Source organism: Ixodes scapularis, unplaced genomic scaffold, assembly GCF_016920785.2.
Source record: "Ixodes scapularis isolate PalLabHiFi unplaced genomic scaffold, ASM1692078v2 PGA_scaffold7__128_contigs__length_106722199, whole genome shotgun sequence".
Lineage (NCBI taxonomy): Eukaryota > Metazoa > Arthropoda > Arachnida > Ixodida > Ixodidae > Ixodes > Ixodes scapularis.
In genome coordinates this window covers 68,220,554-68,247,044 of record NW_024609882.1, presented here as the reverse complement: position 1 = coordinate 68,247,044, position 26,491 = coordinate 68,220,554, and the positions used below count along the sequence as shown (strand labels likewise).

The 26,491-nt window shown below is 49.2% G+C and overlaps 1 protein-coding gene across 1 annotated transcript in view; it reads left to right on the top strand.

Moving 5' to 3' along the window:
* LOC8026606 (cullin-associated NEDD8-dissociated protein 1) overlaps window positions 1-26,491 on the top strand; it is an 81,500-nt gene that overhangs the window by 445 nt on the left and 54,564 nt on the right. The window contains exons 2-12 of the mRNA XM_029985597.4: window positions 6,770-6,871; window positions 7,754-7,821; window positions 12,092-12,204; window positions 13,774-14,043; window positions 14,740-14,866; window positions 17,424-17,586; window positions 19,755-19,858; window positions 23,029-23,329; window positions 24,024-24,187; window positions 24,355-24,466; window positions 25,938-26,031. Coding sequence (XP_029841457.2) covers window positions 6,770-6,871; window positions 7,754-7,821; window positions 12,092-12,204; window positions 13,774-14,043; window positions 14,740-14,866; window positions 17,424-17,586; window positions 19,755-19,858; window positions 23,029-23,329; window positions 24,024-24,187; window positions 24,355-24,466; window positions 25,938-26,031 — 1,618 coding nt within the window. The remainder of the gene's footprint in view (window positions 1-6,769; window positions 6,872-7,753; window positions 7,822-12,091; window positions 12,205-13,773; window positions 14,044-14,739; window positions 14,867-17,423; window positions 17,587-19,754; window positions 19,859-23,028; window positions 23,330-24,023; window positions 24,188-24,354; window positions 24,467-25,937; window positions 26,032-26,491) is intronic.

Below are 26,491 nucleotides of genomic sequence, written 5' to 3'. Positions count from 1 at the left end.
CTATTGTCGAGTGAAGGTGCCACAAAATCGCTGAGGGGTGTGCAGAATGGCGTGTTTGTAAACATCATTTCGACCGACTTTTCGCCGGCCTCTGGTCACCGACGTTTCGTTGAGACTTCAAACTGCGAGTGTTACCGACTTATCATTCCACAATAAAAAAGGAAACAAAACAAGAGGCGAAGCCAGGGCTGACTGGCACTCACCCTCAGTTTCCACGGCAGGAGTGTTTTGCCCAATGACGTTTCATCTACACACCGCTCCGTTGATCGTGCGATTCTTGGTGGAACCGTGGAACTTAGTTGGACAAAAAGCTGACATGCGTCATCGAAACGTAAACTTGACAGGTTTCTACTTCAGTGACCATTTTCGCCATGTCTGTACGGTGGCCTGCCATTGTTGCCGAATCACTGCACTGTCTCCTTTTCCGTGGCCTGGCACAAGCAGGCAGCAGCACGAAGCTGGTGTATCGTTGAACTGTCACATCTCTGTCCTTCTGCGAATCTTCGTATCTTTATAAACAGGCGGCTTGCCACTCATGTCAAGAGGAGCAAAGGTACAGAAGAACTTTTGAAAGCGGTCTTCAAATCTTGAGCCAAAGCCAATTTCTGACAAGGAGTGTTCGACTAGGGTTTCTGCATCAAGGTCCATTGCGTCAGGCTACTTCTTAAAATGGCCAGGCCTGGCGAAATGGAGGAAGGCCAGATGCCTGCCTTTAAGCACTATGAAAGGTGCTGTACGATAAGAGGTTATCAGGAGAGGCTGTGGCACTTCGTAACACCTGACTCGCACTCATGTTGGGGCGGTGCTATAACTCCGTTCACCCCTAAGCTGAGACTGCGGTGGAAGTTAGTTTTTGGACGAGTCGTATGCCTTTCTTTCGCCACATTATCACGCTCCTGCCCATAGCCATGCGCAGAGAGCCGGGTCAGGTGATAAAAAGGAGATGGCTGACTGGTCTGGCAGGCACGTCGCCCCCACTATAGTCTCAGCTTTGGGGTGAACGGAGTGTGGTGATCCGTGATAAACAGCTTTGCCACAATGTCACTGTAGTGACCTGTGCTGCTCTCAGGGACTGTAGCCGCTCTTGAAAAAAGAAATGTTAACACTGAGCAGGTCTAATGTCCAATTTTTTTAAGGTCTAGCCTCTATAAGAATGCTTTTTGCCACGTTAATGGTACAGGCTACCCACACCGCACATGACGAACACACAAAGGCCGAGTGGACTTTGTAAGCTCAATCGCATAGCTGAGGGCAGCTCCCAAGATGGTTGCTCTTGCATGACCCGTGCTGATGTTTCTGTCACCACCACATCCGAATAGTATAGACAGACCTACTAAAAACATTACGGGCATGTTCCTTAATGTAAAAGTAATTGACATGGCATTCATTTGACATCAGTGTCAAGCAAGAAGGCAGACCCAGTTATCAGCACCATGTCCTCCACCAAAACTGGACCAGCTTCCACCGAACACAAGTTCCTGCATTGTCACAGCTTCCCACTGTTCCAAAAATGACAAAACTGGCCCTGTAATGCTCAGGTTGTGGCCAGCCAATTCATACAGAAGGGTCCACTTTGAAGGAAGGGAAGGGTCATGCAAGCATACACTTCTATTCTGCAGTTCATGGCATGCTTAGCTGGGCCTTCTTTGCTGCTAGAAGTCTTCAATATCGCCATCCTGCTCTTTGGGTACCAGTCACACAGCCTGTCACAGTCTCTTCTGGACTAAACTTCTGTGGGCCCTTGCCACCACACAGAAGTTTTCCCGCGTACAGGTGGTAAGCAGAGGTGGACTTGTCAATAGGCAGAGTAGGCAACTGACTAGGGTGGCATAATTTAATAAACTGCCCCCAAATTAATTGTTTTTCTTTTTTTTATCTTGCTTTGAATTTAGTTACTTTGGGAATTCTAGCTACTTTTAAAAATTTTAACTCCATACTTAGCTATCTCTGCTCCCAACCAAGGGGTTGGGGGGTGCGAGGCACTGTTAAAGACTGCCTAAAGCGGCAAAATGCTAAGTCCCAGCTCTGGTGGTAAGTTAAACCATTGCCTACTACCTGTGCCCTCATAATGGTCAGGTGATGGTCTCGACTCCCGCGATACAATGAAATAGAAATAGTAGCCTTTGCACCTGCACTAGGACTATGAGTGATCTGTGCCACTAAATGCTGGCCGAGCGTTCAGCATTTCAGTCTACCAGCATGGTGCGGCCCCCAGCCCCACATGCCATGGATCATAACAACAATACAACCACCTGATTGTCTGTAAAGGGTGCTGGTAGTAGCAGGACAACTAACATTCCTGCCCAAACCGTAAAAAATGGGGCGGCAAAAAAAAAAAAAAAGTTCGCTTTCGCACAATCTTTTTTGGCAGTAACTTGACATGCCGCTCCTCAAGTATGCAAAGGCGATTTGTTTCGCTTATATTTTTCTTTACCTGCTAGCAGATCAGCACCTTTCTGGTTAAAGTGAGAATGTATTCATAGCTCATCATTTGACAGTTGTATTGGGACGTGGCTTCACCATAGTGCTGCCAGAGCTCAATGAGGTCAGATGTTACATGTCCTCTGTTGACTTCGGTGCGTTCTGTCAATATGGTGCTGCTTTTGGAGCGATATCTGACTCTGGCTTTGCCCACAAGTTTGATCTACGTTACCATCTTGCGCAGTCAACAAAAATTTCCTTTTGGTTCTTTACCCTGGGGTATTTGTAGAGCTGAGGGAAAGCTCCCTGGCGAAACCAAAATTATTTTTGTTATCCTAGTAAATGAATGTTGACTAGCAAACAAATGAATGTAGGTTATGTAACAAAGGACAAGGATTCCAAATAGATATGCAGCTCAGAATTCCGAAAAAAAACGTGTCACGACCCCATTAATATTTACTGCCGGCATTTCATAGTTGTCACGACCTTGCTCAGTTCTAGTTTCGCTATTGTTGTTATATTTAAATGCTTGACCCTGTTGTGTGAGGTTGAAGAAAGTAGCAGTTTTAGCGGCTTGGCACACCAGTATCTTAAGTAGATCATAATGTAAAAACAGTGCAAATAAACACGGACGAAGGGGAAGAAACACGCAGACGGTACAAGCGCTGACTCGCAACTGAAAGTTTATTACTTCAAAAAGGAAAAAGAAGAAAATAAGATAAAAACACACACTCCCAAGGAAGACCCCCAAAATCAGCATTCTCACTCAGACATGTACGTGTCAGCCCCTTCTCCTATCAGCAGCATCACATCACTGCGTGGCCAACTTTCACCCTCTCGCACATAAATTCAAATTCTTTTTGTGAAAGCGTTATTGAGGCCTCACTCACACACCGATCCCCCAGAGTGACAATGTGAAAGGCCTCGAGCACTTCTCTCGCCAATCTATCTTTGTTTCGTCCTAATACCGCAGTGTCAGGGAAGGACGGTTTACACTTGCATGCGTTGCAGTGCAACGAGAGGTGCCCTCCAACCGTGGCGCTAAGGGAGTAGTTGTGCTCTCTAAGCCTATCGTTTAAACAACGTCCTGTCTGCCCGACGTAGCACTTATTACATATTACATTATTACATCTTATAAACAACCCCCTCACAACATCTCACAAACGGTTTCGCATGTTTCTTTCTGCACTCTCGTTTTGGGTGCCCTTCCGCTCTTGCTTCAATCCTAGAGCAGACCCCTGCAATCATATTTAAGCGTCCACCTTTTTTGCAATTTCCACGTCTTTTGGGGTTCGGGCAAGCCAGCGGGCACGGAGAGAGTAACTAAATACCAGTGCGTCATATTTTAACCGGACGACGCGGAAACCTCCTTCACGACGAGGACGACCCGCGGTACCGAAAGTGCGCAAAATGTGATGTCCTTGGTCCTGGGCTTACTACTGGTCAGAGCCGCTAAAAGCTTCTTTTTAGTCGAAATACAAAATATAGGTGGCGCCGAACCGTTTCAATTATTTATAAAAGTAGTTTTTGTTCATTATTTTAGATCATAAAAGAAACGAATGCAGTTCATAAAGTGCAGAAACAAGAAATGACCCGTCGACATACCCACGACCAAGCGATGGAAAAAGCGGCGCATACTAGAAAGGAATAGTGGGATCAGGCGCCGACACGGAAAGGTCCCAAATGTATGCGGCGGCGCTGCGGTCGTTTGGGCAGGAGGATCCGACCGGCTCCGGGCGTTCCGAAGGCCTTCGGCGAGAAGCTTAGTCTTGCGGTTTGGTCGTTTCGCGGTATGGCAGCGCAAAGTAGCTCCCATTCTGAACTGATCTTTACCCCATGTTTGCTGTCGTTTGTGGCCAATGAACTGTCATGCCGAATTAGTATTTAATCGCGCAGCAAATGCAATGATAGCCGTTCTGGCTGCCCGCTGCATACAGCCTCTCCAGAACACGCTTCAATGGCGCCCTCTCGCGCCGTCGACTCGGAGTGCGGCAGCCGCGAGCGCTCGATGAGCTCACTACTTCTCCTCTAGTTCACGGCCACTCTCAAGCAACCAAGGACGTCACGAGGGAGGTTATTTTTTGCTTGTTTTTGTAATTTTAATTTGCCTATAGCTTTTAAAATAAAGAAAATTTCGAGAAAAGAAAAGTTTCACTAAGTTACTACGTTCAGTGCGCTCAGGTTCGGTGCAAACTAAAAATTAGTAAAAAAGTCATTGCAGGGCCCCTTTAAGTCTGAGGGGGGCTGAAAACACCACCGGTATGTTATATCGGCTTCCGACCTTTTTTAGACTATGGGAGATTTTGTGGATATACGGGATCACTACAGGCCTTTCCTTTTCTATGCTGGGCTTATCCGCCTGGGATCCTTTAGTCCGCTTCAATAATGCACTTGCAACGTCAGACAGTAACGCCGGTGGAAACCCCGCTGCTCGTAACCTTTGCACCTGTGACCCAAAGCTCTCAGAAAGCGTATGAGGGCACGACTTTTTCAAGGCTGCACCTAAGCAAGAGAGTGCTATGCCCCTCTTAATCAGTTTTGAATTAGCCGACCTGTAATCCAGAAGGCCCTTCTGAGATCGCGGAGAGTAGCACCAACACATGTGACCCTCGCTGGAGCGGAGGGAGAGGTCTAGGTACTGGAGAACCTCCCAGCGAGGGTCACATGTGTTGGTGCTACTCTCCGCGATCTCAAAAGGGCCTTCTGGATTACAGGTCGGCTCATTCAAAACTGATTAAGAGGGGCATAGCACTCTCTTGCTTGGGTGCAGCCTTGAAAAAGTCGTGCCCTCATACGCTTTCTGAGAGCTTTGGGTCACAGGTGCAAAGGTTACGAGCAGCGGGGTTTCCACCGGCGTTACTGTCTGACGTTGCAAGTGCATTATTGAAGCGGACTAAAGGATCCCAGGCGGATAAGCCCAGCGTAGAAAAGGAAAGGCCTGTAGTGATCCCGTATATCCACAAAATCTCCCATAGTCTAAAGAAGGTCGGAAGCCGATATAATATACCGGTGGTGTTTTCAGCCCCCCTTAGACTTAAACAGGTCTGCTCTAGGATTGAAGCAAGAGCGGAAGGGCACCCAAAACGAGAATGCAGAAAAAAAAACATGCGAAACCGTTCGTGAGATGTTGTGAGGGGGTTGTTTATAAGATCCCCCTCTCGTGTAATAAGTGCTACGTCGGGCAGACAGGACGTTGTTTAAACGATAGGCTTAGAGAGCACAACTACTCCCTTAGTGCCACGGTTGGAGGGCACCTCTCTTTGCACTGCAATGCATGCAAGTGTAAACCGTCCTTCCCCGACTCTGCTGTATTAGGACGAAACAAAGATAGATTGGCGAGAGAAGTGCTCGAGGCCTTTCACATTGTCACTCTGGGGGATTGGTGTGTGAGTGAGGCCTCAATAACGCTTTCACAAAAAGAATTTGAATTTATGCGCAAGAGGGTGAAAGTTGGCCACGCGGTGATGTATGTGATGCTGCTGATAGGAGAAGGGGCTGACACGTACATGTCTGAGTGAGAACGCTGATTTTGGGGGTCTTCCTTGGCAGTGTGTGTTTTTATCTTATTTTCTTCTTTTTCTTTTTTGAAGTAATAAACTCTCAGTTGCGAGTCAGCGCTTGTACCGTCTGCGTGTTTCTTCTCCTTCGTCCGTGTTTATTTGCGCTGTTTTTACATTATGATCAACGAATACCAACTAGCCCAACTCTCGACATTAATCTTAAGTGGTTTCATTGCTCTCGGCATTTTGAGGTGCTTTGGCATGATCCTGGAAAAAGAAGCAAGCCTTTCTTTTTGCTAAAATATCTTTTGAACTAATGATCAAGAAGACTCTGGCTTCATTGGCACACTTGTCGAGGGCTCGGTGTCTCTGGGGATCTCGGTCAGTCAAAGGGACCAATGACCTTTGTGTCAAGTCGGCGAGGTCAGCCACCTTTGTGTTCAACCAGAGGGTCAATGATTGAGTCGAGTCGGGGGGTCAGCAACCTCTGGGTCACTTGGGGGGGGGGGGGGGGGGGGGGGGGTCACTGACCCCTGGGCTCATCAAGAGGGGTCAGTGACCCCTGGGTCCTGTCAGAGAAGTCAGTGACCTTTGGGTTGAGTCAGAGATGTCGGCGACCTTTGGGTCCAGTCAGACGGCTGAGCGACTTTCTGGGTGTTGGCAGCCTCTGGGTCAGGTGAGAGGGGTCATTGACCTCTGGGTACAGTAAGAGTGAGCAAGCTCTGGGTCAAGTGAGAGGGGTCAGCGACCTCTGGGTTCAGTCAGAGGTGCCATTTTACCCCTGGGTCCTGTTGGGGTCGGCAACGGGCATGCATGTTCACGTGCCGTCTTCTGCTTCCTACCTACAGATGACGTCGAGCGACAAGGACTACCGCTTCATGGCCACCAACGACCTGATGGCTGAGCTGCAGAAGGACTCTATCAAGCTGGATGACGACAGCGAGAGGAAGGTGAGTGGATCATCGAGATCAAGTGACCCCATGGGGGGGAAGGGGTGACGACCAAGGGTCTGCAGGGTTGAAAGGGCGAGCCAGTTTGTTGCAGGACCTGAGCCATCAGTTCCTCAACAATGTTGTTATGTGGCAGCTGAGACAATTTTGAGGGCAGAAAAGCACTAGAAGGCCCAAAAGTGCAAAAGTTTTTTTTTTCTAATAGATCGATCTCAACAAGCATTTTGCACATGCCTCCATAGCTTTAGTACACAGGAGGCAGGCAGAAGTGCACGAGATGGCCCAGCCGTATTGTGCTCTGCACACGCAGGGCCTAATGAGGTTGTCACGCATGCTAAAGGGCTAAAGTTTCCTCGATGCATTGTGGCAAAGGAAAATAATTAAACTGGCTGGTGAGAGCAATCTCTTATAATACAACTCCTTCTTTCTTGCTGCTGCCAGGAGAGAAGTGATGCAGTAGCATTCCTTTGCACCTCTTCAGACGTTTGTCGAGCTTGGCACCTTTGGTCTTCCTCAGTCGATGCTGTTTCTGTGCCGATTCAGGTTTTCCCTATAAATTTTGCACAAAATTAGTTTGGTGTATAACTATATACCGATTCAGATTTTCTCGCTATATTTAGTGGGGATCTGCTTTCCACTAAAATTAGTGGGAAAATTTTAATGTATAATGATACGCCAATTCATATTATCGAGCTGCGACGTTAAAACGTACACAATGCTACAGTTCGGGGGCACCCTATAAATGGAGTCCTCCCGCACTTAAGAAGTAGGTAGATTCTAGACTTGGGGACGTGCCTCTACAGTTGGCAGCGTTTCCCCCGACACAGGGTGCTTGGGGGTTTGTGTGGTTGTGGAGTGTGACTGGAGCATCTTTCTGCACAGGTGGTCAAGATGCTGCTCAAGCTGCTTGAGGACAAGAACGGGGAAGTGCAGAACTTGGCTGTGAAATGGTACATTGGGATTGTGTGTTCCTGTGGGACCTGTCTTCTGGTGCTCTAGAAAATGAGGGGTGGGGGGTGGCCAGCCGGACAAAGTAGCTTCGTAGAATGCATTCGTTGAAGTCAACAGACATGCACTTAGGGGTTTGAGGCACCAGAGTGCCCTAGATATCATTCACAGTCCACGGTCAACTTCCGTTAATCCGACCTGGTTGGGGTATGCAAAATTAGATTGAATTATCCGAACGTCGAATTAAAAGATATGTGCAATGTTTTGAGTATCCAGCACTTTACATCAGGTGGGCTTGCATTTTTATAATGAGTTGCCGCACGACGGTGGCAGCAACCATGTATTCCTTGACTCTTGGACGTGGATTCCTACGCTTCTTGTAAAAGTAATGACAAGAGTGGCACCCATAAATTACATCGCAACATCGACACTGTTCCACTAGAACAGGATCACCCCTGCGGGCTACAAATCCACTTGCAGCCATTGTACGGTTTCAAATGTGATAGCATTTCTTTCAACATCCCCCCTCCCCCTTTTACGACAATTCAGTTTGTAGCACGAAAGGAATCGCATGCACAAGTGTGGTAAGCAAATAACTTGGGAAGACCAAACGGAATTCCAACCACCCCTGAGGTGATTGGGCCCGAGACCCCAAGGTTGTGAGCCCGACGTTCAAGCACCACACCAAGGTAGAGACTTGTGAAGTGACAATTATTAAATGCAAACATTTTATTAGTGAAACGAAACCCCAAAAAGCAGCGTGAGCGGGTAGCTTCGACTTTTGTACCCGTTGCAAGGTGGTTCGTACAGCCGAGGTGCGGTCAAACATGAGAACCTCGCACTTTTGTTTGCCACTGTGCAGGAATTCCACAGCATCCCACAAAGGGCGTACTTTCGGAATGGGTCTATGATTGAAGTCATACACTTCCCGGAAGGGCTCCGGTCATTTTTACAATGCCTCGCAAGAGAAAGGAGCAGATTGAAGAGGACATCGCTGAACAGAAGTTGAGACCCACTGAGGTTCAGCGTCTCCTTTATGCTAATAGGACATTGAAAAAGACAAAATAGAATTTGGCTAGGGCAGGGTTCTCCGCAGTGATATTTTAGGGGTGGATATAACCACCGTGCGAGCGGTGGGGGTGGTGGGTAGTTAGCAATGGGGGGCCACACAGTCTGGCTTGCCGACAGAACACACTTTGCATAGGGTCTCTAACTTTATGGCTCTGTGAGTGGCGCCACGCTATAATAAAAAAAATCCAAAATGCCTCGGCGAAAAAAAAAAAAAAAAAGGTGGGTAAGTAAAGGCGGGGAGTGCGCAAAGAGGCGAAGATAAAGCAAGCATTGAGCAGTGACAGAAAAGTATTCTCGGCTTTCTGCTCTCTGCCACTCACCGCCTGCAGAGAGGACTGCTGCGCGTTTGTCGCGTCTGTTCATATTGCGTTTGTCGTCCGCCGAGCACCCCCTCACCCTCCCCACACTGCCGGCGGCGCTCTGCAGCTCTGCTTTCCTTATTAGAGTGGCGGCAGTCAGCGATGCGATAACGTGGTGGTGTGCAGGCTTGCTCAGTACAACGGTCTGCAGCCACGTGCGCAGGCAAAATCGCATTATTGTCTTGTGGCATAATGGAGCGGTGGGCGGTCACTTGGGGCGATGGGTGGCAAAGCCACTGCTGCCCACCGTGGGGAAAATCCTGGGCTAGGGACAGACAAGCAAGGTTGCTTTGGTCTGCTACAACCGAGGGCTGAGTGAGGCAACAAAGTCCATCCCACCTTAGTCAGCGGAACATGGCCATCGTGGAAGAAATGCGACGGCACGTTTACGTAGCCTGCAGCAAAGCACCGCAAAAACGCAGCCCCAATTTTTAGTCTTCCGACCTTTCTGTACGAGTTTAGAGGCACGGCCTTCCCGCAAGTACAGTGCTCGTCAAACTTGTACGGAACGCTTGTGGAATATTGAATGCAGATAAAAATATAAATTATGAGAGAACTGCGCATATTATTGTGAACTGCAGGTATTTTACACACATAGTGGGACACAGGAAGAAATAGCTTAGGGCTAGTGCCAGCTTTGAATGCACACATACAAAAAATTGTGGTGGCTTAGCTCGGCTATGCCAGGATATATGTAGCGTGAGCTTATGCGCACAAAATGAAAGGCGCTATCAAGTAGCTCCGGTGGAGCGTCAGACTTGGCTACTGTGCAACGGAGGCACACATCTGGGCACGCGGCGGCACCAGTGCGTCTGCCGCGGCTATGACGTCACTCCTCTGGAATGCGAAGACCGAAGACCGGCGAGGCGTGCGCGGTAACGGCGGTTCCGGCACGCCAGCTGTGTGCCGTGTGACGTCACTGCTCCTCGCGCTTGCGTAGACCGGTGGTGGCGCTGTCGCCGCAGGCTCCGTTGCCACTGCCCCGCCAGCTGTGCGCTGTGTGACATCACTGCTCCTCGTTCTTGCGCAGCATGGAGCACGGCTCATTATGCAAGCCACGCGAAACTGCTCAACCTCTACCAGTGTAGCTCACGCTACAAAAATTAAAAAGAACAAGCCAAGAGTAGGCTTAGCATGTGTTCCAGATAAGTTTGCTGAGCATTGTACATAGTATGCAGACGTGCCAAGTCTCCCAGATTATCTGCACAATGTACGGATTTGGACAATTTTGTGCGATTGACAAAAAAATCTCCCAAACCCCCCCCCCCCCCCTTTAAAAAAAAAAAATTTTCACTTTTTTTTTTTGTGGGCAAAATAGTTGCTTTTGGCCACATAAAAGAAAAAAAAAAAAAGCGCAGGAGGGTAGTTTGAGCCAGTGGCCATCACCATCACGAAGCCAGATCAGACAAACTCATTTGGGAAACGGCTATAGGAGTATGTTTTAGAGGGCTAGTTCCAAGTCCTGAACACCAATCTCCTTGTGATGGCAGCTCTGCCTTGTCGACCACACAGCTACTGCCGATGTGCTCACCATATGATTGGGTCTGAGTAAGCATGGCGCTGCAGTATGAGAGCTCAGTTTTGGTTGACTAAATGAACCCACGTTCCCAGGGCTAGTTTCGTGGTTATACTCACTATTATAATCGACTTCAAGATTCACTTTTTTTTTTGGTCTGCATTGTTTGCTGTTGTCAGCCATGGCTCTCGCCATTAACCAACGGGGGTGAGAAAAGTATCTCGTCGTGTTTCTCAAACAGTACACTGACGAATTCTGCTGCATTGTGGAATCAAGAAAAAGTAAACATTTTACATTCTGCGAGATTTGGGGGCAGGACCGACGTGTTGCTCACGTTTCTTCGAAGAAGCACGGCAAGCTACCTGCAGTGCCAAGAAAAGCAGCAGCAGCCGGGAAAATTCTTGTCTAAACAGAACTCTGATAGTGACGTGATTTGTGTGGAATGTCTTTTTACCGGATCTCTGCCAGAACATAACCTTCCATTAGCCGTTTTTGACCACGTGGGTCCTCTTCTTTAAAAGATGTTCTCGCCTTCGAATGTCGCAAAGCGGTACGTCTGTGTCAAAACCAAATCAACTGTTATTGTTCGGGAGATGGCAAGCTATGCCCAGTGAGATCCCCTGGGTGGAATCGTATTGATTCCACACGATGGCAAATGTGAGCTACTTTTTAGCGTTGGGTCAGAAAGACGAGAACTGAGTTTCGTTCATCGATGTTGGACAAAACTCTGGGGCAGGTACTTTTGGCAGTGTCACCAGGGTGGAAACTGCCACAGCCAGACGTACCCACAGGACTTCTTGAAGAATGCCAAGTCAGCAAGACTTCTAAAAAAATTTATCCAAGCACGTACCCCCCCACTCCCCGCCCGGGCTTCACAGTCTCCCTAATTCTGTGTCCCAGTGCTTGGCAGGTCTGAGCATGCAATATAGCTGTTCCGTAGGTCGGAAAGCTCAGCTTGTGATAGTTTAGTGCAGTGGTTCTCAACCACTAATGTTTCAGGGACCTTGTCTGAATGGGTGGAAGCAATCATCAAACACTTCCCCCCATCCACCGACAGGAAGGGGAGAGTGTGACTGACGATCAATGGCTTCAGGGACTCCAAGGATCCGCAGGATCCCAGTTGAGAATCGCTGGTTTATTGCGTCTGTTGTTGTCTGTGTCCTCTCTTTGAAGCACTTTGCCACTGCTTTTGAGTGTGTTTCATCTGCTGCTCTTTCGGAATGGAGCCAAGAACTTTGTAGCCATGGCCTATTTCCTCAAGTAGCACGCATTGCCGCCTTGAGAATTGCAGTTTTGTGCAGACTGGTGTGTTCTTTCTTTCCGCAGCCTGGGCCCCCTGGTGAACAAGGTGAAAGAGTACCAGGTGGAGACGATAGTGGACAGCCTCTGCAACAACATGGTCTCGGACAAGGAGCAGCTCAGGGACATCTCTAGCATTGGTGAGTGCAAACTTTCGTCGTTGCCCTCACCGAACCCGTGGAGGCCAAGGTGCCTGGGTATGGTCATTTCGCGGGTGTGGTGCAGCGAGGATGGAAGGCGGGTCCAAGCAAAGCACGCTCACTCTTGACAGATTTTATCGAACGTGGGAGCCTCCGCTATGTGTACAAGAGCCGGGATGCCGTACCCGTGGCGTGCTGTGGGCTTGTCGATTTACCTGCGCCAGCCTACGTCGGTGTAGAAAAGTGTTGGGCAGTGTACTTTTAGAATGTGTTTTAAGATAAACTGCACTCTTGAATTGATCTCTATGGTGTGCATCCAGCGAAGCTGGTGTAGGAGGTTTGAGTAAATTGAATGAGCTTGGTGTGTGTCTATTGGAACATGTTCCATCCCCGCAGTTACGAAAGCTAAAGTGTTCCCAGGTGGTGTGCCGGAGAAATGCCCGACTTGGCACAAGCTTGGCAATCCTAGGGGCCTAACTTGGGGCTAATACGGTTTTACTCTAATGTGTCCATCACTGCCAGAGTGCTTCTTTTTCTAAGGGCGAAGCTCCTTAGGGTCTAGCCTTCTCCGTCCAGCGTCCGTGCTCACATCGATTTTGCTGGTGCTCGTGCTCGTGAGCTCACGTGCTCCTGTAGGGCAAAAGAAAGAAAATGTTTGCGCAGTCGACAGGATTCGAACCTGTGTGGAGAGACCCCAATGGATTTCTAGTCCATCGCCTTAGCCTCTCGGCCACGACTGCAGGACGAGTAGGGGGCTCTGAGATGTGGTAGTAACTCAAGAGCTGGGGATGTCATGGATGAAACGTTGCATGTAGCCCCTCAACGTCTATACAGGAGAGGGCGCTGTGGTCAAATGCGTATATAATCGCGTTAAACTTTGCATGCATTGGCTCAATGTTTATAGACGAGAGGGCGCTGCGGTCAAATGCTCAAATGCGTATATAACCACGTTCCATACCACACATTCTCTTTTTGACATGGATGAAAACGAACGAAAGGATCGGCATGCTGCGGCTCAGCGTCTACGGAGAAAAGACCACCAGAGCTTCGCCCAATCAACATCATTCACCACGTAAAGATGCGGTCATTTTTTTTTTTTTTTTTTTTTTTTTTTTTTCATTTTTATGTTTTTTATTTGGCACCTAATTGCCAAAGAGCTAGACTTGAGCCGAAGCTGCCATGTAGGAACCGAAGTACCAGCAGTGAGACCTAAATCTGGCACTTGCTTAGAAATTTAAGCCCAAAGTCGCCACACAAAAACAGAGCCACCGGAAGCAAAGCCCAACTCTGGCTCTTGTTTGGTAATTTAAGCCCAAAGCTGCCAGATGACTGAAACTACCCACAGTGAAGCCTAACTTTGGCACTTGCCTGACGAATTAGGTTCAAGATACCCAGACTCCGGTCGAAGAAGGTCATGTTCGGCTCTTCCTTGGAGTCTTCGGACTCTTTCAGGCTCTAAATTCCCAGACAGACCATACTTCGGCCCAAACAGCCGTGCTAGCTGGGTTCATAGCTGCGAAGATCAACCGACATCCAGCGCCTTATGCGTGGCCCGGCGCTTTCCCACAGGCCTTAAGACTGTGATCGGGGAGCTTCCGGCATGTAGCGGCAGCAGCCTGGTGGCCTCGATCTGCAAGAAGATGACCGGGCGGCTAAGCCGGGCCATCGGCTGTCAGGAGGACGTGGCAGTTCAACTGGAGGCCCTGGACATCCTCGGGGACCTGCTGTGCCGCTTTGGGGCCACCCTGGTGCCCTTCCAGCCTGCCATCATGGAGGCCCTGTTACCACAGCTGCAGTCCCCGAGGCTGGCCGTGCGCAAGCGCTCCATCACGGCCATCGGTACGTGGCCACTACTGGAAGTTTGCATTGAGACGGTGGCGCCACGGTGCGGATCCTAGCAGAAGCATTTCACATAGACCACAGCCGGAACTGGCATAAACATCTTGCGTAGCAGCCAGCCTTTCTTATCGATGTTGGCTTACCCGAGCACAGCCCCGTACAAAAGGTTGGGGCCGCAGTCGGCGCTGACTTTTTTCACACGAGACCCGGAATTTGAGAACAGAGATTCCCTCTGTGCCCCGGTGAAAAGTGCCGCGATCACCTCCACCCAGTATGTCAACTTGATCCGCCGGCGAGCGAAGAGTAATTCGATAATGAGAGGAACGGAAAAATATTCTGACGCGGATTTGATCATTACTGGCACTGGTGAATGTTGACCCGCAGTGATTTCCAGACAGTTGAATACACGAACGCTTCATATGCTGTTTGCTAATCAAAAGCTGGGGAGCAGACGGCGTCCCGGTTGTGCACTCCTGGTTCGTCGTTGCTCGTCCGGTAGTTAGTTGGTTGAGGTACTTCTTTTCCCCATTCGTAAAGAACGGGGGGGCTTCCGAGAGCCGCGGAAAAGGTGAGACGGCCATTGCTAGCGCTAGCGGGCGACGCCTTCAGACGGCGCCTTTACGTCGCAGCTCCAGTCGCCCGGGCTGCCCGTACACAAATGCTCGATTGCAACTATTGGTATGTGATTGTGTGCAGGGTTCCTGGTGCTGAGCTGTAGCCAGGGGCTCTTCAACAAGCTGATGGATGCCCTGCTCGAAGAGCTGTCCAAGAACAGCTGCACCTCCACTACCCGCACCTACATCCAGTGCATCGGTACCATCAGGTGCGCCGCTGCCTGTGCCCCTTGGACGTGATGCTATCTTTTTGACATTTATTGCCAAGGAATTTCTGCAAACGTTGTCAATTGGACGTCTGTTCACTCGCGTGAAATGCATACAGTCGCCGGCCGATGATTGGGACTCGACAAGGATCGCGCATAAGTCCAAATAATTGGGCAGTCCGAAAAAATGAATTCAGTTAAACAATTTTTGTATTGGCAGTTTACAGATTAAATTGCTGTAGAAACAGGGTGATTAGAAACGGGGTGGTAGTTCGCTGGACGGCATTTTGCCTCCGTGCGACCCAATTGTCTTGCATTTCAGTGGTTCACGTTTGGCGACCACCCTATGGCTGGCGCAGAGTGCACTCCACGTCCATGAACTTGTCGAATGTTGCGACAACATCAATCAATTTCTTCATAAATGAAACCTAAACAAAACATGAATCAAGGTAGTAAACAAAACAATGAATGGCATCAGACACATTTAGACGACCACAATCCCTCTGTGGCTGTGGCAAACTTCACAAAGAAACAGTACGAAACAAATGTGCGAATCGTTGGCACGGAGAGTCGTTGAGGCCGTTGGCATGGACAGTGAAGTTGAAAGATGCAGTCGGCATCACCGTTTGGGGACGATGGTAAAAGGCACGCACATAACAGCAGACAGCGTAGCGGCTTCCTGATGTTTAAGACAGGTGCAATCCCTTCACAAACAGCACAAAACAAAAGCAGGAAGGCACAAATCAACTTGGCACAAAGAACAGACGAAAGTTCCAACTATACCCTCAATCCAGCTGCTGGATTGCATCGAACGTGGTTTCGAGGCTACAGGCAAAATCAAAACAATGGTGGCTAGGATCGCAACAGTGGTAAGGCGGCTGCCAAAAGTGAAAAATTCGGCAATGGACCTTCACATCGTCCCGATTTTCTGTCGCTGTTTTACACTAACTCTATGGGGCAATCGGCAGTTCTGTGAAAATGTCTGACTGTACAGGGTTGGTGTTTTAGGATTAAACCAATAGACATGCATACCGAGTTGATTTTTTAGAATTTGGTTTCAGCTGAACAAAGTCAGTATTTTAAAGCAGTGTGGTGTAGCTGGTAGGCGTTTTGGAAGAGGGGGGGAGGGTTGTCAATCTGTGACACTAAGTTGTTGAATACTTGGCTATCTTTGGGATTGCTCCGTGTTGTGCTGGAAGGGGACAGGGTGAGGGGGGGGGGGGGGGGTGGCAATGATTTCTTTACACCTTTGTGATCCGGTTTTGTCTACCTTGTTCTCTGTTTGGTGATGGGGTTAAGATTGTTTTACAGCGAAGCTGTTATGGGCGGGTCTGGGGAAAAATGCGTCTTCACATGTCAACAAAAAGCTCCCCATTGATCATGGCAAGTATGAATAAATAAAAATAAAAAAAAAGGGGCAACCAGCTTGAGTCAGCCTTTCTTGGCATTATTAGATAGTGAGGTCCTGATCCCTTGTTATCATCTCTAGGCATCGTCCTCGAGGTCGTCCTAGAAGTCGTCCTTAAGGTTGTCCTAGGCGTCGTCCTCTAGGCGTCATCCTTGAGGTCGTCCTCGGCGTCGTCCTAGGAGTCGTGCTCGATGTTGTCCAAGAAGTCATCCTAGAAGTTGTCCGAGTGGTTGTCCTGAAATCGTCCTTGAGGTCGTCCTAGAAGTCCTGGAGGGCGTCCTCTAGACATTGTCTTTGAGGTCGTCCTAGAAGTCGTCCTTGAGGTCATCCTAGACGTCATCCTCTAGGAATCATACTCGAGGTTTACTTGAAGTGGATGGGCTCTACAATTTTTATTGTCCAAATGTCCTGCAACTTCTTTATGTATGGAGGCATTTTTCCTCGTTCTTTCACTTCGATACATTGCCTAAAATACGTCTTTGAATGGCCTGTCTACCGTCCCGTCCTGCCCGTGCGTCAAAAGTAGCTCCGAAGTGGCTAGAAAATGCGTCCCAGGAACCGGCATGTCGTGCTGTCGGACATAGCGATCCTGGTGGTTGGTAATGGAAATACCAACACAAAAGGCGAGTGGACGCGAGGGTTGCTCTCCTCGCAATGTCTCGAATTGCTGCCGTTTTGGTTTCCGTCGGCCGTCTGGTTGCGGAGCGACCAACAGCAAAACTGTTGTCTCCTGTGCCACCGCTAGGATAGCAGCAGGCAACAGCTTGACACTTTGGTGATGTCATCGGGCGGAAATCGAAGGACCACATCTGAGGACGCGGTAAACACTCCAGTCGGAAATTCTCTCCACGTGCCGTGGCACCGGTGCAAAGCAGCGAAACTCAATGCGCGTGCTGCTGTGAGGTAGGGAAGCTTGGCGCACGCGCCGGTGCAACGCGATGAAGCTCGATGCATGTGCCGGTGCGAGGCCGCGAAGCTTGATGCGTGCAACTGTCCCGTGCGGTGAAGCTTGACGCATGCGCCGATGGACAGGGGTGAAGCTTGACGCACGCGTTGGTGCAAAGCGGTGAAGCTTGACGCAAGCACCGGCACAAAGCAGTCAAGCTCGACGCGGTGCCGGTGTTTAGCCTGAAGCTGTTTGTTTATGTGCAGTCGCCACGGGGGCCACCGCATGGGCCCCCAGCTGGAGCGCCTGGTGCCCCTGGTGGTGTCATACTGCGGCCTGGAGGACGACGAGCTGCGCGAGCACTGCCTCCAAGGCCTGGAGAGCCTGCTCAGGCGTTGCCCCAAGGAGCTGGCCCCCCACGTCCCCACGGTGAGAGAACGAAGCCTCTCCCCCTTAGAGGGGGGGTGCACAAACTTGCAGAACTCGAGGTTTAGAGTCGGACCATAATGTCCCCAGGTGGCAGGGCAGAGAAATGTTTAGGGGCCTAATTTAGGCCTAATAAGGTTTTGCTTCAAAGCATTAGTTAGTGCCAAAGTACAGTGCTCAACGAAACGAAACAGACCAGCAGAGCACGTGGCCTCGCATACCTGCTGTGACATCTGCCGGGAGAAGTCGTGTAGTTTGGCTTCGTGAGTCGCGCATGCGCATAGCTGAGCCAAGCAGTCGGCAGCTGTTTGCGCTCGGGGTGCAATCCCTGATGTGACTACAAAGAATGAATTTCGAGCTTAACCGCTTTTGTTAATCATTGCGTGACACTCACACTTTTTATCTGTCCTTCAAGGTGTAAAGTTATATTACCCCAAATAAATTTAAAAAAAAAATAAATAAAGAAAAAAAGGAAGACATTTTATTTGTTCAGTCTACCAAAAGGACACACACGCCTTGACACTACACATCTATTTAATGTGAACAGTGACATCACTGTAAGTTGTGGTCACTTTTTTACAGCTTTAACATTTGGAAACAGATAAATCTGCTTTTGCTACTGCAAAGAAGGAAAAAAAAAAATCAGTAGCCATTCCACTCTATGTAGGTGGATGACCAGCGAACCTGTTTAGCACACGACACAGACGTGACACAGAATTTTGAACGAAGGTACGAACACATTTATTGTCTTGGTCGGAAGTCACCGTGAGGAAAGAATACGCACAGATTAATTTGATGCATTCTCCACCCTGCGACATTCGTCTTCTTGTCTGGTTAGCAGCATGTGCTTGCCATTTTACGCACAATCTTCATCAGTGGTGTTTGCCGCCCGCTGCCACCATTGCCACTGACATTTTCAGTGGCATTCCCACATTTGCTCTTCGTAGGCGCGTTGCTCTTCGGGATTACGGACTATGTGCGGCCTCCCCATTACAACGAGAGAAGTGAAACAGACCTATTGCTAAATTACCCAAGCATCAAGAGGAATGCAGGGAATGGTGTTCCACATGCCGTAGGTACTGGCATCTGCAGCTGTAACTGTTCTAAAGCAAAAGCCTAAAACAAATGGCATCTTGTACATGCGTTCGTCAACACTTTATTTTAGTTATTTATTTTGTATCTTTTATACGGGGAAGGTGTGTGCGCAGGCACGTTCGTCAATGCTTTGTTTTGGTTATTTACTTTGAATCTTTTATACGGGGGAGGCGTGCGGTGCGAGTGTAGAGTTTTTTTGGTCACGCTCATGAAAAATCTATAGAATCCTAGCCATAAACAGTTTCGCTGTAAAAAGGTGTCATGTTGCAAGCTCATGGCCAGCCTTGAGCAGCTATCAGGGGTTGTGCCCTGAACACAAACAGCCGCAGAGTGCTTGGCTCAGCTGTACACATGTGCAACACACGGCACCAGATATACTGCTTTTCCTGGTAGATGTTGCCACAGGTATGCGAGGCCATGCGCTTCGCTGATCCATTTAGTTTCGTTGAGCACTGTACTTTGGCTTTTCTATGGCTTTTTTCTTGTTTTTAGATAATTGCCAGTGTGCCAGACTTCAGCCAAAGATGCCACATATCAGCCGAACAACCAGTAGCGAAGCTTAATTCGGCACTTGTTTTGCCACATGAAAAGCGAACAACCAGAAGCGAAGCCTAATTCTGGCACTTGTTTGGCGATTTACCTGTTGACATCCAAACTGCCATGCAGTGAAGCAAGCCTAACTTCGCCACTCGTTGGTGACTTAGGGCCAAGATACCTTGACTCGGTCCAAAGAATGTCAATTTTGAGCTCTACCTTGGCTTCTTTTGACTTTTCAAGTTCCCGAACTTCCAGACAAAAACCAGATTTCGGCCGAAAAAAGTATGCTACCTCGGTCCTTGTCCGACGGCCTCTCGGAGCGGTAGATCCACGATAAAAAAATCCGGAAAGAAGGCGTGTGCCTGTCCGACCCTATCACTCTTAGCTAAAAAGCCCTAGTTTTTGGAATATCTATACTACCAACACACTCCAGAGACTCTTTTGAAAGGTGGGGAAAAGTCAGAAAAGACTGGCGCTCAACAGTGAGGAGTTGAGAGTGTGAACTGGTAGCGAGTGACGTTCCCCTTCTTATGCTCCAGATACTGAAGATTTGCCTGGAGTACCTGTGCTACGACCCAAACTACAACTACGATGACGAGGAGGACGACAACTCAATGGACATGGACAGGGGTGACACGGATGGGTGAGGACCCCTTACATAAGGGGGCATGTCAAAATACAGCCCCGCCTTGCTGTAATGTGACCCCGAGTTTTGTCACAACGCGGCCTTTTATCCTGTCTGAGTAGCTTCCACAAACCAGCAACGAGTTTGTCATAAAGTTGAACCCCATTGGAGTTAACGCCACTTCGTCAAATTTCTGCAACATTGAAGTATTTTCGGTGTCCCATTTGTTGTCTGCAAATGATAGTGTATAAAATTTTCATCCACAATGAACAACTTTTTAAACACGGCCTCACTTGAGTAAAGCTTTTCTGGGAGAAAACTAAACTCGGTCGTCTATATTATGAACTAAGGAAATATAAAATCCTCTTTCTGTTTGGTATTGTGGCTGGAGATTGCACCGAACGGCCAAAGAATGCACAGGTGTCGTGCAAACTGCTGTTTGGAGGCTGGAACATTGTTTGAATGGGATGATGATGTTGCAGAATGATCCACGAGAGCTCCAAAGCCTCCAAATTGCTTCCAAACACGAGGAACGTAAGAAACCCTGGTTTGCATCGGGTTTGGGCTTGTGGCAAGCCAAGCTAAATCTGCACAAGATCTGTTGGTAGTGCGCAAGCAGTGCACAAGGTTCTGGTCGGTGCCAGTACACGCGTGACTTCGCACAACGATTTGGCGTGGTTTGCCACACAAGCAGACTGTTTGCAACAGCAAATGCTATCAAATGTGACAGCATGGTACATTAGTGTAAGTAGAGAAAACGCAGTGTAGACCGCATATAACATATGTCGCGGGAGTCGCGTAAATCCGCACTATAAGCGGTATCGCGCTATAACCAAAACATCAATTTTTCAGGCCAAAACACATGCCATGAGACAACTTACCTTTGTAAAAGAATTTATTTTATATTAGATGGAAAATAAAGGTTAGTTTGAGGAAAGTCTTTATTTCACCAGACTAGTACACTTCTATCTCAAGTGTGTCACACATTTTGAAAGAAATGAGCGACTTTTGCCTGGTGTAGCCTTTTAACGGCGTCGCGGGTTGCGGATGGACGTTGCGAGCGTTCAGGATTGCTAACCCTAATCATTTTTCTCCGGTGATGAAAACGCGTGAAAATTCGCATCCTTTATGCGGTATGCGCATGAAATGCGCCAAATAAGAAATCCAGGCGATGTTCGAAAACACGAATGCTTAGAAAGCACCACTATTCGAAGTAAACAAACACGACGGCACGGGTGTTTCTGCCGTCTTGAGAGTGCCGCCACAACATCGCCGCACGAGTAGGTGGATCTTCCCTTCTAGTATGTGCTGGGTTATCATAGCGACACACAACGAAAATTCACAGTCAAGGATAGCGCTTTTACGCGGAACGATGAGCTTCCGCTACGCCGTCGACGTCGATGATCACCACCGACGCCATGTTTGCGGATAGAAGAAGCCGGCCCGCGACCGGCATGCAACGCGCGTGAACGGCTGTTTGGGCTCGGTTGGGCTCGCCAACGCCTTGCTGGCCTTGCGCCGTGAACCACACGTGCGTGCATCCCTCCGTCGCTATGGCAGCTGAGGCCTCTCTCTTCGCTTCTCCCCGCTTCTTCGAGCAACCTCCTTGCCATCCTTGCCCCCGCGAGTGACACTTGCGGCTAGCGCCGTTATCTGGTGTCGCATAGGGAAGCGTGCTTGCTGCACCGGTCGATCGGCGCGTCAGCACGCTGCTCCAGAAACCGCACTATAACCGGTATTTCCCTTCGCGCGCCTGCATTTTAAGCGGTATATAATTACATGGAGTTCTATGGGAGGCGAACCGGTGGTTTAAAAAAGCCGCGTTATACCCGGTCCTGCACTATAAGCGGTTACGTTGTAAGTGGTCTATACTGTGTACCATATTTACGCGATTGTAAGTCGACCCATCTTTCAGTTGTTTTTTTTTTAAATCTGAACTGCGGTGTTGATTTTTAATTAAAACCAAAAGATCCAACCACCCACAAAGCAGAAACGGGCACAATATCGAGAACAGCGTGGTTTTCTATGGGTTCAGCTGGCTGTACATATAGCATTGCGCCATTCTGTGTGCTAAATTCAAGATTCTTATTTTTATATCTTTTTTCATCGGCACGAAACAGTATTACAATTACGGTGATACTATTTAGTGTTTGTTTTTAGTTGGCGTAACACGCCTAAAGGCGTCCGTCGTAGTATCGGTGATCACTCAAAAAAAAAAGATTGCCTCCCGCTTTCAGGAATCGAACCTGGGTCCGCTGCACGCGAAGCGCGCGCATTCCTGCGAGGCTACATTGCGGCATCGGCAATCCGCTCTATTTTACAGTTTTTGTGGAACAAACATGAGTATGTCCCGCGTAGTGCCCGCTAGACAGCCACAGTTGCCGCCACGACGCAATCGAAAATCGTACGTCATTCTTAATTAATTCCAAATACAACGGAGGTAAATTTTGAGATTGAATGCTTCGGCTAGGCGTTTCGAGCCACCGCCCGACCAAGAGGGCTCGACCATATCCATCCTTCCGACACCCACCTAGAAGAAGGGAGCGCACATTGTATCATTGTCGGTGGATCTCCGAGTTGTCCCATGTGGCAGGCGTGCCGAATCTTGACGAGAGTATGGCGCGGGGCAGCGTCGCATGTCTTTGGGGGTTTCTTTTTCTTAGGATTCGGAGGTGCTTTTTCAAGATAAATTTTTGTTGCCGAACAAAAAATCTGCATTTATCGCACCCTATTTTAAAGGAAACTGGACACTAGCGTAGGATTCTCCAAATTCCAGAGAACACGCACGGGACCCAAATACTTTAACGTTGCGTTACCAATATTGGGGGAAAGTTCCTTGTCGGTAGTACTTTGAGTGACTACAATGTAAAGCTTACTTTTCATGAAGCATGGGTTTTTCTTGTTCAAGGTTTTTCTTATTCAAGGTTTGAGGCTTTTCTTGTTCAGCTCTCATTTGGTTTTTTTCAGTTTTCCCTAATTTCAACAAAAACGGCTCGGGTTTTTTATTCACGGTTATTTGATATGCACTGGAAGCACAGAACCCAGCCTATACATCGCCGTACTTCAGCCACTTTTCAGGGCGTTTACCTTAAAAAAAGGCCGGACAATGTTTCGTTTAGTCGTGGGATCTGCGTGGGACGCATTCTGTTTCACATCCCTTGGACCACGGCCCTTTGTGCACTTTGCAGGGAGAGCGAGGAGGAGTACAGTGACGACGACGACATGAGCTGGAAGGTGCGCCGGGCAGCGGCCAAGTGCCTGGAGGCGGTCATAGCGACGCGGCACGAGATGCTGGACGAGTTCTACCGCACGGTGTCGCCGGCCCTCATCGCCCGCTTCAAGGAGCGGGAGGAGAACGTCAAGGTGGACATCCTGCAGGCCTACGTGGCCCTGCTGCGGCAGACCAAGCCCCTGCTGGCCCAGCAGCAGACGCTCACCCCTGCAGACCTGGCCAACGCCGAGGGCACTCTGGCCCTGGTTGCGGCCCAGGTGCGTGTGCCCAACGAGAGCGGCCCGGAGTTGCCGTGCTCTAGACTCTGTCCACCCCTAAGTTGACGGTGTGGCGGGAGTTACGAGCTTGCTGGACCAATCTACCGCCTCTCTTTCGTCACCCGACCACTCTCTTCTCGTGAGGATGGGCGAGAGCACAATCGTGTGGCAAGAGATATATGTATAACCAGTCCAGTAAGGCTCTTTTTCTTCAGAAAAATGTCTGCAATTTAAGAAGCATGGTTCCTGTGACGCGCCCCCGACCAGCCTTGAGTGCGCCTCCATCAGTAGAGACGTACCACAGTACCTTATTGTGTCATATTGGCACTTAATATGACATTTGCACTTATTGTGTAAATGCAAAAATATTATCCCGCGAAATGAAATTCACCCCCCAAATAGGTGTCAATTTTTCGGGGGGGGGGGGGGGGGGGGGGGAAATGTGTTCATTATGCGAGTAAATACAGTATTTGCTTAGCTTGGAAATTATTTGATTCGGTTTGAAATCATTCGAAGAAAGGAACTTTTCACTTCGTATTCGCTTCAAAGTGAAAAATCATTCCGTGCACACCCCTAAAGCCTTTGCATCCACCCACCATGCCTCCGACAGGCTCTCTGGCATCTTGGTGCACTCGCGTCTCGTCCGCCCCCTGGGTTTCTCTCCGTCCATTGGTACGCCTGTCCGATTTCCCAGGTGGGGCCCCTGGTGCGTGCCCTGGGCCGTCCCCTGCGGGAGAAGGGGCTGAAGACGCGGCAGGGCTGCCTGTGCCTGCTCACGGAGCTGCTGCTTGTCCTGCCGGGGGCCCTGGCCAACCACCTGCCACAGCTGCTGCCAGGGCTACAGTTCTCCCTCGTCGGGTGCGTATGGCTTCACACTTGCGCAGTTTGGGACCGCTTTCGACACACGGGCGAAATGGGACGCCAAACGGGACGGTCGGAGACGCGTTCCACGGTGGCGGGGCGTGTCTGCGAGGTGACGGCGGACCCTTGCGGCTTTCACCGTACCGACAGGTTTCCTCTTGCAGGGACAAGAACTCCAGCTCCAACATGAAGATTGACACGTTGGCGTTCCTGCACTGCCTGCTGACGTACCACAGCCCCAGCGTTTTCCACCCACACATCAACACCCTGGTGCCCGTGAGTCTCTTCTCGTGTTGGGCTGCAAGTAAGGGTTGGCACCATGTTTTTCCGAGAATTTTGCTGGACCACTCCTATAATCCGTTGCAACTCAAGAAAGTAGGGCGAGGGTAAGGCGGGCCGGGGAGGAGGAAGCAGACGAAACGCTGGAGAAGAGAGGGGGAAATGTCCTCCTCTCTCTAGCGTTCTGCCTGCTTCCTCCTCCCCTGCTCGTCTTACTCTCGCCCTACCCTCTTGACTTGCAACGGACTATAAGGCAGTAAACCCTCGTTAACTCGAAGTCGTAAAAACGGGAAAAAAAATTTGAAATAAGCAGAGTTGCGAGACAAGCGGGGTACCGATTGTTTATTGCACTGATCACACGTTGTACGAATGGTAGCCTTTGAACGATTGCATCAGTTGACACTCGCACGGCGCGCGGTGCCGTGGGGAGAACAAAACAACCGCAACGAAATTATCAACAAGCAACACTCATAAGATGAGACATCAAGACCAGGAACCAAGAACGCATAAACAAAAAAATGCCTAAAAACCCACAAAAAAAAACATAGAATCACAATACGTGCAAAAGCTTTCCTGTATGTGTGTTGCATTGTGCAGTGGCCACTGAACTTCAATGAAACAAGTAAACTCATTTCATCTCTCACGATAGTGCTCTAGGCGGAACCTGGACCTTCCACTCCGTGACGAAGCGGGCAATGGAAGGGCCCAAGCATGGGAGGCCGTTCGCTTGGGTCCATAATCGTCGCCGGACTGGGTACACTTAGCCAGTTTTGCCGACCTCCTCGCTCAGTGATACATAGGTGACTGCCCAAGCCGTTGGCTCTTTCAGCTTAACGTTTTGCAATATGCAGCTATGGAGAGAAGAATGATATGCCCTCTGAACAAGCCATTTAGTAACTGATGGCTTCTACAGTCGCCCGTGCAGCAGTTGACTGGTGTCGATGAGCATTGGTTGCCTGACCGACAAGATATCTGGTGTACCAGGCCCAGCCTCGATTTTGACCTTGAGCGAGTATCCTCCCCCGTTCAAGCTGCTTCGCTGTGCAGTTCGTCGTGAGATAATTGGTTTTTTACCGCTGGGATAGTGATCCCGTGAGGTGAGACACAGTTTGTGCGTTCCGTACAAGGTAGGGGACCACTGTACATGCATGCCAATGAAGGTCACTTCGTGCTAGGACGGTGGATTCTTGTGGATGCTGAATTCTTGAGACAAGATATCACTAGCTATGTCCTGCCTGTACCTTCGCGTGACATCGGCACTGGCAGCTGCTTTTGTATTAGCAATGTTAACTTGCCGGGAGCTCAAACTTCGCAACGAAGTGACGAGGAACGGCTCGTTCGAACCGTTTAGGATTTTTATTCTTACATTCGTCGGACGATGGAAGTTTTTGCGAGCACAAAAAAAGTGGCCTCGTCGGGACGACTTTTTTGTTTCTGATGGGGCGCCTTCTTTGTGTTTTGTTTGCAGCCCATCATTCATGCGGTGGGTGACAGCTTCTACAAGATCACCTCTGAGGCCCTGCTGGTTCTTCAGCAGCTGGTGAAGGTCCTTCGTCCGTTGGGTGAGTGCCGAACGAGCTAACTGCCCGACGGTTCCTCCGCGTATGAGTGTTTATTTTCGATGCTGTTTGAGCCACCACTTTCCCTGGGTTGATAATGGGATGGCTGTGCCATTTGGGCCAAACTGCTGCAAAGGACTTGCCCCGCTACATCCTGCTACATTTTACGAAAGTGTCGGGAAAGTGTATTGCCACTTCACCGAAAGTTAGTTTTGCTTTCTCGGTACTGGAGCTTGTAGCCCGGGCCCCACTACGGTGCCGGATTGTCCCGGTAGACCTATGCTAAAGTTTAAAAGATTCGATTCTTGCTCCGAATGGCATACAATTCAGGTCGATATTCGTATTGGCTTCGGGTGTGTTCAGATAAGGACGGTCATGGGGTGTTGTGCCTACTTTTTGTTTTCAATTAAATTTTTATTTGAAGTAGCAAAACATGTCCAATTACAAAACAGAACTTATTTTT